Source organism: Emys orbicularis, chromosome 13, assembly GCF_028017835.1.
Source record: "Emys orbicularis isolate rEmyOrb1 chromosome 13, rEmyOrb1.hap1, whole genome shotgun sequence".
NCBI lineage: Eukaryota > Metazoa > Chordata > Testudines > Emydidae > Emys > Emys orbicularis.
The window spans coordinates 13,372,188-13,383,635 of NC_088695.1; the positions used below are offsets into that span (position 1 = coordinate 13,372,188).

The 11,448-nt window shown below is 45.1% G+C and overlaps 1 protein-coding gene across 1 annotated transcript; it reads right to left on the reverse strand.

Annotated features, from left to right (window-relative positions):
• Positions 1 to 10,022: 10,022 nt before the first annotated feature.
• On the reverse strand, positions 10,023 to 10,976 carry LOC135887989 (olfactory receptor 5V1-like). Its single transcript, XM_065415795.1, has one exon. It carries the CDS (start codon positions 10,974 to 10,976, stop codon positions 10,023 to 10,025), a length of 954 nt encoding a protein of 317 aa, XP_065271867.1.
• Between the last annotated feature and the right edge of the window lie 472 nt (positions 10,977 to 11,448).

Sequence of the window (11,448 nt, forward strand, 5' to 3'; positions counted from 1 at the left end):
GGCCCAGATCTACAAAGGCATTTAGCTGTTGCAATACAGAGCACTGCCGCATCTAAATTTTAGGTGATAGAAAATCATTGGAACAGCAATGCAATCCAAGCCTGAATTAGGTGCCAAGCTCCCTATACAATGCATGGGGAGAGATAGGTGCCTTAGAAGGGGATCCACAAAAGCAAGCCTCCCAGACATCTCCTCACGTAAACTAGCCTCTAGGAAATGTCTACCAGAAGGGCGTGTCCTAAGCACCTCCCCTCTTCTGGAGTTCTGCGCCCAAGTCCAGTCAGCAGGAAGGTTCCTAACTCTGCCAGCAATCCACAGCCCAACACGCAAGACAGCACTTCTCCACCTATCTTCCCTCAGTTCGTGGATCATTGTGAAGCCTACCCAGGAGTTAGGCATCTGGGGCCTAGAATGAGACAGTGGTTCACATGCCCAGAGGAAGAAATGCTAGTGCCTGGAGAACATTTACCCTAAAAACTTAGGCAATGAGTGAGTTTAGGCACCTACATGGTTAGGTGGCAGCCGAGTGGGGGTTTTCTGGATCACAGTGGTGCCTAAAACTGGGACTTAGGCTCCTAAATCTGGGGTTTAGGTGTTGAAGGCCCTCTGTGGTTCTGGGACTCATTGTTCAGTCATTGTTAAAGCCCACATACAACCACACGCACATAATAATATTCACTCCTAAATATAGAACCATACACACCTAGAAACACACACAAAATAATGAGCACCACAACAAACAGAATATGCTTCACTAACACATACATGGCATTATACATTCACTAATGCACATTCACATCATGTACGTTCACAAAGATACACACAGGAATGTAAAACTCACATGCATGTTGGTTACCCTCAGGAACACACTCAGAATAAAGTACACTGACAAACACACACACATTCATGCAAATGTATTCACTAGCAGATACACAGTCAAAGCAAAGACTCAGAAATGGGCACTTATAATGGAATCTCACAAACAGACAGATATAGGCTGGATCTGCACTAGTCAGTTTTGCCATTTTAGCAATGACAGTCAGGGGTGACATTGCTATAGTGGGTATTATTGAGGGTAAACACGGGTCTACCGGCTCCATGAGCTGAATTTACACTAGGAAGGTTTGCTGGTATCGCTATTTGGGCAAAGCTTTCCTAGCGTACTCCTGACTGTATGCTGCCTGTCTGTCTGTGTCTCTCTTTCTCTCTCTCTCACAGACACACACACACGCACAAAGTCTCCTCCACTCACTGCCACTGGGCAAAATTCTTAAAATAACCTAAGAGATTTAAGAACCAAAATTTCATTTTCTAAAGCAATTTAAGCACTTAGAAGTTGAAGTCTCATTGACTTTGAATGGGACTTAGGCTACTGATTGACTAGGACACTTTTAAAAATGGAACTTTGGCTAATAAGTCACTTAGATTCTTTAGAACATTTTACACCTTGACTTTTACATAATTCCTAACTTAGAAACACAGTCCAGTGCCCAGGGGCTCCTTGAAGAAATACAGCTTCCTCCTGAGGCCCTCTTTGACCTTCTTGTTCCTCAGGCTGTAGATGAACAAGTTCAACAAAGGCGTCACCACCATGTGTAGGCCTTGCTGGAGCCCTAGGCATACTTGATGGGGTGAACCAAAGTAGGCCTGACCTTGGCAGAATAGCAACACGCTAGGTGTCAGCTAACCAAGTAAGCACATTCCTGACCGGAGAGGATGGTACAAAAAGACTTAGCTTTCTCAAGTAACTATGTAAATGCATTCCTAAGAGATGGTACAAGAACACACTGACCCCTCATAAAGATAAGGAGGGGATGACAGGATAATGGATGAGTATGTTTTGTTCAGACTAGCAGGTATGAGGATTAGGGTGGTAATTAACAACATCTGGAGTGTAATACGGCACTTGTGTGTATCAATGTATAAAAGGAGAAGTCATAAGAGGGGCATCTTCGTGCTAGCCGAAGGGACTGTCCTGGTGTGCTGATTGAACCAGTACCATTGGCACAGGCATACATGTGTTAGTGCACCTCTAGCTCCTGTGGGGCGCTAGTAACATGCTTTGCTGACAATAAACCAGGCCGAGCGCCTTTGTCACCTAACCAAGCCTCTAGTCTTTCTTTATGAACAACATCGATGTCTGCTGAATCAGCAAGCTGAATTCCCTGCTCGTGCAGCTGACATACAAGCTCCAAGAACAGCCACACTGAGCAGCCTTATCAACTCTCTGCAGCACTAACAACAATTCACGGTCCTGGGTACTTCTTCCTGATGAATCTGTCCATCCTAGACCTTGGCTTCATCTTGATCTAATCATTTTCCACAGAGCAGCTTTGATCTCCTAGTTCCTTATGCTATAGATGATTGGATTCATCATTGGAGGCACCACGGAATAGAGAACAGACACCATGAGATCCAGACCCAATGGAGAGCTGGAGATAGGTTTTCAGGTAGGCAAAGATGTCAGAGCAAAGAAACAAAGAGACCACACTGAGGGGAGGAAGGCAGGTGGAGAAGGCTTTATGCTGGCCCTGCTCAGAGGGGATTCTCAGCACTGTTTTGAAGATTTGAACATAATGACACGTGATACAGGAGGGCCAGGGAGCAGTGGGAAAGTGCTAGAGGGGAAATACATAAGCCCTAGGCTAATTAAGGCATGGTTCCCTGTAGACTAGGGAGTGTTGCTACAGGTTAATTGGAGCACCTGTAGACAATTAAGGCCCTGTCAGGAACCTAATAAAAACCCCTGCTTCAGGCAGTCAGGGAGGAGGAGGAAGGAGAGAGGACTGGAGCTTGTAGGTGAAAAAGCAGAGAACCAGAAAAACCAGGGAGACCCTGCCCCAGCAGGGGAGGGAGACTCCCTCCCCCAGCATCTAAGGACAGAGGGTAACCCCACCCAAAGGGGAAGAGTGTAAGAACCCGCAGGGGTTGAGAGGGGCTGGGGCTCAGAGTGAGGAGCAAACCCAGACCCCTCTCCTGCTTCCCTCCTCTACCACCTTCTCAGGCCACTAGCGGGGACCTCAGTGCCCCAAGAGCAGGGGCAAGGGGTGGCATCTTAGCCCCCCCCCCACCAAGAAAAGCACAGGACCCACCATATTAACATTGGCCATCTTGTCACACACAGTTATTAAAACAAAGCAGCTCAAGACTAAGTATGCACCAAATGCAAGAATCCCAACTTTACTGAGATGTGAGTCAGAGCAGGCAAGCTTGAGTAGTTGGGGAATTTCACAGAAGAACTGAGCCACCATATTCCCTCCATGGAAGGTTAACTCAAGTGTATTACCGGTGTGCAGTGCAGAATTGAGAATTCCACTGATACAGGCACTGTCTGCTATTTGGACACCAGCTGCCCTGTTCATTACTCTCTCATAGAGCAGTGGTTGACAGATGGCAATGTATTCGTCATACATCATGATGGGGAATAATGCTATAGCTGCTGAAGCAAAGAACATGAAGAGAAAGTCTAGGGTGAAACATCCAGAATAAGAAATCGACCTGGTGTTTAAGAGGGAGCTGGCCAAGGATTTGGGGATACTGACAGAGAAGGAGAAGATGGACGGATTCATTAGGAAAAGGGTGTGAAGATGGTGGTCAAGGGCTATGACTGTGACGATGAAAAGGCTCCTCATCCAGGACATCAGATAGAGCACTGGAAACACCAGGAAGTGTAAAATCTGCATCTCCTGAACATCAGAGAAGGAACTTGGTCATGGTGGTTCAGCTGGACATTTTCTTCCTCAGCACATTGTGTCTTGCTGATGGAGGGAAGGATAAAGGTACTGGTCAGGATCAGAGTGACAGAGGGAAGGACCCTGATTCCCCTCTCAGTAATATCTCTTGATGGGAATGTCGAAGGAGCACAGAACTTGTAACTTCTATTGAGTAGGAATTGCCACTGTGCCTTACCTCAAACATCTGTAAGGTGTGTTATCACACTAGTGTAAATTAACTTAGAACTCTTGAAGTCAATGGAGCTGCATCAGTTTACACCATCTGAGGATCTGTCCCAAAATGTTGCTTATCAAATACATTAAAAAGTGGAACAAATTGCAACCCAAACCCATCAGACCTAGGAAAGATGGTCCCTCAGTACTGGCAGGGAATCGACTAACAACTTGGGTACAGCTCTAAAATACTAAAATGGAAACACACCCTGATTCCCACTTTCTAGGGAAATACGACACAGTCTGACCCCCACATTCTATGATCTAACTTGTCTGTGAGAACATAAGCAAGGCCATACTGGGTCAGACCAATGATCTATATAGCCCACTACACTGACAGTGGCCAGTGCCAGATGCTTCAGAGGGAATGAGCAGAACAGGGTAATTTTGAGAGATCCATCCCCATGTTGTCCTGTGCCAGCTTCTGGCCGTCAGAGGTTTAGAGACACCTGGAACATGGGGTGGCATCCCTGATCATCTGAGCTAACAGCCATTGATGGCACTATATTCCATGAACATATCTTAATCTTTTTCCAACCCAGTTATAGTTTTGGCCTTCACAACATCCCATGGCAATGAGTTCTACAGGTTGACTATGCATTGTGTGTAAAAGTACTTCCTGTTCTTTGTTTTAAACCTGCAGCCTATTGATTTCATTGAGTGACCTCCTAAGGCTTGTGTTATGTGAAGGGGTAAATAAAATTTCCTTATTCACTTTCTCCACACCATTCATGATTTTATAGACCCTAATAATTTTCATTGCCCTTCTCTTTACCTTTTCCAATTCTAATATATCTCTTTTGAGATGGGGTGACCAGAACTGCTCACAGTATTCAAGGTGTCTGCCTACCATGTATTTATATAATGGCATTATGATATATACTGTCTTATTATCTACCCCTTCCCTAATGGTTCCTATTAGTTGTTATTGTTTTTTTGTTTGTTTGTTTTTTGAATGCTACTCCACATTGAGTGGATGTTTTCAGGGAACTATTCACGATGACTCCAAGATCTCTTTCTTGAATGGTAACAGTGAACTTAGACCTCACCCTTTTTTATGTATAGCTGGGATTATATTTTCCAATGTGCATTACTTTGCATTTATCAACATTGAATTTTATCTGCCATTTTGTTGCCCTGTCACCCAGTTTAGTGAGATCCCTTTGTAACTCTTCACAGTCACCTTTGGACTTAACTATCCTGAGTAATTTTGTATTATCTTCAAACTTTGTCACATTACTGCTTACCCCTTGTCATAACTATAAAGGGAAGGGTAACAGCTGTCCTTTGTACAGTACTATAAAATCCCTCCTGGCCAGAGACTCCAAAATCCTTTTACCTGTAAAGGGTTAAAAAGCTCAGGTAACCTGGCTGACACCTGACCCAAAGGACCAATAAGGGGACAAGATACTTTCAAATCTTGGTGGGGGGAAGGCTTTTGTTTGTGCTCTTTGTTTTGGGTAGGGGGTCGCTCTTGGGACTAAGAGGGACCAAACATCAATCCAGGCTCTCCAAATCTTTCTGAGCAAGTCTCTCATATTTCAAACTTGTAAGTAAACAGCCAGGCAAGGCATGTTAGTTTTTATCTTTGTTTTCTCAACTTGTAAATGTACCTTTTACTAGGGTGTTTACCTCTGTTTGCTGTAATTTGAATCTAAGGCTAGAGGGGGGTCCTCTGAGCTCTTTAAGTTTGATTACCCTGTAAAGTTATTTTCCATCCTGATTTTTACGTTTTTCTTTAATTAAAAGCCTTCTTTTTAAGAACCTGATTGATTTTTGCTTGTTTTTAGATCCAAGGGGGTTGGATCTTGATCCACCAGGAATTGGTGGGAGAGAGGAAGGGGGATGCTTAATTTCTCCTTGTTTTAAGATCCAAAGGGTTTGGATCTGTATTCACCAGGGAATTGGTGAAGAGTCTCTCAAGGCTAACCAGGGAAGGGAATTAGCACATTGGGAGTGGTGGCAGCGGACCAGATCTAAGCTGGTAGTTAAGCTTAGAAGTTTTCATGCAGGCCCCCACATCTGTAGCCTAAAGTTCAGAGTGGGGAAGTAGCCTTGACATGGTGGCAGAGCAGTGGGATAATTTTAAACCAAAAGCCAGTAAGATTTTTTTTCTCCTTTCTAGCTGCTTGGACAGCAGAGCTGAAGGTAGCTGCATATCTGATCTCTCCTTGCCTGAAGGCAGAGGTGTTAAGTTTTTTTAACAAGGGTCTTTGTTAAGAGAAGGGTTCAAGCAGTGAGAAAACAGATGGCAAAAGGAATTTACACGCTGTATTGTTTTTTTTTTTCTTTCTACCTCTCGGGGATAGCTAGTTAGAAAGTCTCTGCTACCTAAGCAGACTGAGCTGAGTGCATCCCAGTTTCAGGAACTGCAGAGGGGGTGTGACCTAGCACAAGAAAACAGGAAAATGACTGCCAGTGAAGCAGCTAACAAACTAGAACTGGCCAGACTAGAAGCAGAAGAAAATGAAAGGAAACATCAGAGACTGCTTCAATTAAAAAAACTCGAGAAAGAAGCTGCTATGGAGGAGAGAGAAAGAGAAGAGAAAGCAAAAGAGGAGGCCCACAGGAGAGCTATGGAGCAAAAAGAAAAAGAGATGGAGCTCAGGCAAAAGAGATGGAGGAAAAACAAAAAGAGATGGAGCTGAGGCAAAAAGAGATGGAGCTGAAAGAAAAAGAGAGGGAAGAGAGGGAAAAAGAGAGGAAGCATGAACTGGAATTAGCACGGGCTAGGCCAGATATACCAGCCAACCCCTCTCCAGGTACCACTTCCCATCCCAGAAAATTCCCCACCTACAAGGCAGGCGATGATACTGAGGCCTTCTTAGAAAATTTTGAAAGGGCCTGCCTTGGGTACAGCATCACTACAGACCAGTACATGGTAGAGCTGAGGCCGCAGCTCAGTGGACCTTTAGCAGAGGTGGCGGCTGAAATGCCTAAGGAACACATGAACAGTTATGAACTTTTTAAAAACTAGGCCAGAATCAGAATTGGGCTAACACCTGAGCATGCCCGTCGGCAGTTCAGAGCCCTAAGGTGGAAACCAGACGTGTCATTTACCCGACATGCCTACCACATTGACAAAAATTATGATGCCTGGATATCAGGAGCAAATGTTAAATCTACGGAAGAGTTGCCATTCCTAATGCAAATGGAGCAGTTTTTAGAGGGTGTTCCTGAGGAAATAGAAAGGTACATCCTAGATGGGAAGCCCAAAACTGTAACCGAGGCGGGGGAGATTGGAACCATATGGGTGGAGGTGGCAGAAAAGAAAAAAACTAGTAGCAGTTGGAGCGAATATCAGAAGGGGCAACCCGAAACAAAACCTTAGCACCGGGACAACCCAAGGCCCCACCTACATCCCAAGGGAAACCCCAGACGCCTTCTCACCCCACCACACCTGTCTCCACCAAGCAACATCGCCCCGGTGATACCTTAGCAGGGCGATGTTTTAAATGTAATGAACTGGGACATATAAAGGCCCACTGCCCCATGAACCCCAACCGATTACAGTTCATTATACCACAATCACACCAAGGATCCCCGGGCCCAGATGTCTCTCTCATACCCTCGGAATGAAGGGAAACCTTGAGAGTGGGCGGAAAGAAGGTTATCACGTGGAGGGACACTGGGGCACAAGTGTCGACTATCCACCAATCCTTAGTGGACCCCAAACTCACCAACCCGGAGGCTCCGGTGACAATTCAACCCTTCATGTCGCACTCTGTAACCTTGCCTACAGCCAAATTACATGTCCAGTACAAGGGCTGGTCAGGAATGTGGACTTTTGCAGTCTATGACAATTATCCCATCCCCATGCTGCTGGGGGAAGACTTGGCCAACCATGTGAAGCTAGCCAAGAGGGTGGGAATAGTCACCCGCAGCCAGGCTAAGGAAGCTTTCACCCCCATCCCTGTTCCTGACCCGTCCACCAGGGCCCCGTCGGTGTTACCAGAGACCCAGACAAAGGTGGTGGAACTGAATCCCCTGGCAACGACTGAAACAGCCGTAGTGGATCCAATCCCAGAGACCCAGCCAAAGCCAGTCGCAGAACCGGAACGGGCAACGCAACCAGCACCAGAACCATTGCCAGCACTGAGTGCAGCGCTTGCAAACCCGTCTACAACTCCAACGCCAGAGGGCACCAGCGAGCCTGAACTGCCCGAAGCAGCAGATAACCCTACCCAAGAGGCTCAGCCAGAGCCTGAAATATTACGTAGTGCACCACCGGAGAGCGGTTCACAGTCAACAGAAACTACCCCAGCACCTGCGTCGCTTCCAGCCCAAGTCCACAGTCCAAGGAGGAACTGATGTCTCCAGCATCAAGGGAACAGTTCCAGGCCGAGCAGGAAGCAGACGACAGCCTTCAGAAAGCTTGGGCGGTGGCACGGAGCACCCCACCGCCTCTCAGCTCTTCTAACCGATCCCGGTTTGTTGTAGAACAAGGACTTTTATACAAGGAAACTCTTTCTGGTGGGCACCAGGAAGACTGGCATCCTCAAAGACAGTTGGTAGTTTCCACTAAATATCATAGAATCGTAGAATCATAGAATATCAGGGTTAGAAGGGACCTCAGGAGGTCATCTAGTCCAACCCCCTGCTCAAAGCAGGACCAATTCCCAACTAAATCATCCCAGCCAGGGCTTTGTCAAGCCTGACCTTAAAAACCTCTACGGAAGGAGATTCCACCCCCTCCCTAGGTAACCCATTCCAGTGCTTCACCACCCTCCTAGTGAAAAAGTTTTTCTTAATATCCAACCTTAACCTCCCCAACTGCAACTTGAGACCATTACTCCTTGTTCTATCATCTGGTACCACTGAGAACAGTCTAGATCCATCCTCTTTGGAACCCCCTTTCAGGTAGTTGAAAGCAGGTATCGGGTAAAGCTCTTGAGCTTAGCCCATGATCATCCCAGTGGCCATTCTGGGGTGAACACAACCAAAGACCTGTTGGGGAAGTCCTTCCACTGGGAGGGAATGGGCAAGGACGTTGCTAATTATGTCCGGTCTTGTGAGGTGTGCCAACGAGTGGGAAAGCCCCAAGACCAGGTTAAAGCCCCTCTCCAGCCACTACTCATAATTGAAGTCCCATTTCAGCAATTAGCTGTGGATATTCTGGGTCCTTTCCCAAAGAAGACACCCAGAAGAAAGCAGTACAAACTGACTTTCATGGATTTCTGGTTTTGGTTTGCACATTAGTGAATAGATAAACACACACAAAGTCTCCCACTGAATTTGCTGAATAGTTTTGTGCAAACCAAAAAAAACTGCTTCATTTTGTTTCAACCTCCCGGCATTTTGAGAAAAGCAAGGCAAAGGACTCCCAAAAGGCCCAGAGAAAGAGAAGCTCCCTGATAATCTTTAGCCTAGTAACTACAGGACTCCACTGAGTTGTAAGAGACCCAGGTTCAATTCCCCCCTCTACCTGAACATTGTTACTAGTGCCCCTCCAAATCTACACCAATGGAACTTCTAGAGTTGGCCAGGAATATTCCAGCAAAAAATTATGTCAGAAAACACCTAGTTGTTGAAACCAAAACTGGGGAAGGATCAGTTTTGACACATCTCCTGATTCAAAACAAATTTGAAAAAAAAAAAAGATTTAAAAATTGTTAGAATGTCTCATTTTGATATTTTTAAAATGAAAAGTTCTCATTTCTGGGTTCAAAATGATTTTTTTCATTTAGAAAGTTTAGTTAATTTTTACCAAAAAAAATAAAATGTTTTAAAAAAATTAAAGGTAAAAAAGAAAACAAAAATTGTGTATATTATCAAAATGAAATGTTTCAATTGGCACATTATTAATTATTATTATTATTATTATTATTTCAAATTTGTTTTGAGAATTTAACTTTTCCTCCGGATTCAGGATGGAATTTTTTCATTTTTTTTAATTAAAAAAAATGGAATGGGAAAAGCATTTCCCACCCATCTGTAGTAAATCCATTGAGTGTGGTGATATTACTTCAGAATTAACCTCATCTCTACGAGATCAGAAGCCGCACCTTAAGGGGTTTCATTGTTGAAGATGAAGAATTGAACCAGAGACACTTACAATTAATCCATTTTCTTTATTCAACAGAACCTTCTTCTCCCCATCATTCTCCAGAAGGCACCCCTCACCTCCTTGTTCCTCAGGCTGTAGATAATGCGGTTTATCATGGGTGTGATGACGGAGTAGGACAGAGAGATAAATTTATCTGTATCTGGAGAGTAGGATGATTTGGGCTTCAGATACATAACACAAGCAGAGCCGTAGGACAGCATCAACACCAGGAGGTGCGAGGAGCAGGTGGAGAAGGACTTCCTCCTGCCCTCCCCCGAGGGCATCCTCAGGATGGTGGAGATGATGCAGACATAGGACATGAGAATCAGCATGAAGGGGAAGGTGACAACGAACAGAGCCATGATGAAGACAGCCATTTCTTTGCCGGAGGTGTCTCCACAGGCCAGCTTCAGCAGTGGAGGGATGTCACAGAAGAAATGGTTAATCTCATGGGAATGGCAGAAGGGTAGGGTGAACACCATGACGGTCAGACCAAAGAATATGAGGAGTCCACTGAGCCAGGATCCGGCAGCTAGCCCTGTGTATACCTTCCTGCTCATAACCACTGAGTAGTGCAGAGGCTTGCATATTGCGACATAGCGATCGTAGGCCATTGAGGCCAGGAGAAAACACTCTGACCCAGCAAGGAAAAAAAAGAAAAAGGTTTGCACAGCACAGCCAATGAAAGAGATGGTCTGATCTTCTGAGAGAAGATTGGCCAATATTTTAGGGATGTTAACTGATGTGTAGCACATCTCCAGGAAGGACAGGTTCCTGAGAAAGAAATACATGGGGATATGAAGGGCAGGGTCAGCCAATGTGAGGACAATGATGAGGAGATTTCCAGCCAGGGTGATCAAGTAGGCAGATAAAAACACAGAGAATAATAAGTATTTCTGTCTAGGAAGGTTGGAAAATCCCAGGAGAATGAATTTGGTTCGTACTGTGTGGTTTCCTCCTGCCGATCCTTTCACATACTCCATCCTGCAGAAAAAAAAGGAGGAAGCAACCCCAATAGGGCAAAATGTTCAAAAATATTGATCTTAACTCCGGTTCAGGTTTCAAACACTCCCAAATCTGAATCCTTGGTTTTGATTCAGATTCTTCTTGACTCTCCCTGATTAGGTATTGAACTGTGCCTTCTTTTAATTGGCCCAGATATTCAGCTGGTGTGAATTGAATTGAATGAGGCCAGACTGATAGCTAAGCTGATTTACACCAACTTAGCATCTCTCTGATTGACTCAAAAGGAACTACTGCCGATTTATGCCAGTTGGGGAGCTGGCCCTGCTGACTCCAATGGAGCTACTCTGATTTATAACAACTGCGAATCCGGCCCCATTGATGCCAATAACGCTATGGCTGATTTTGCGCCAGCTGGGGACTTGGCTTATTGATTCCAGTTTACACCAATTGAGGAGATGACCCTCTGTTTCTTGTACGTCTTGTAAAAGT

Coding starts and splice junctions, on each gene's coding strand:
- LOC135887989 (XM_065415795.1), bottom strand. CDS start 10,976: ATGGAGTATGTGAAAGGATCGGCAGGAGGAAACCACACAGTACGAACC.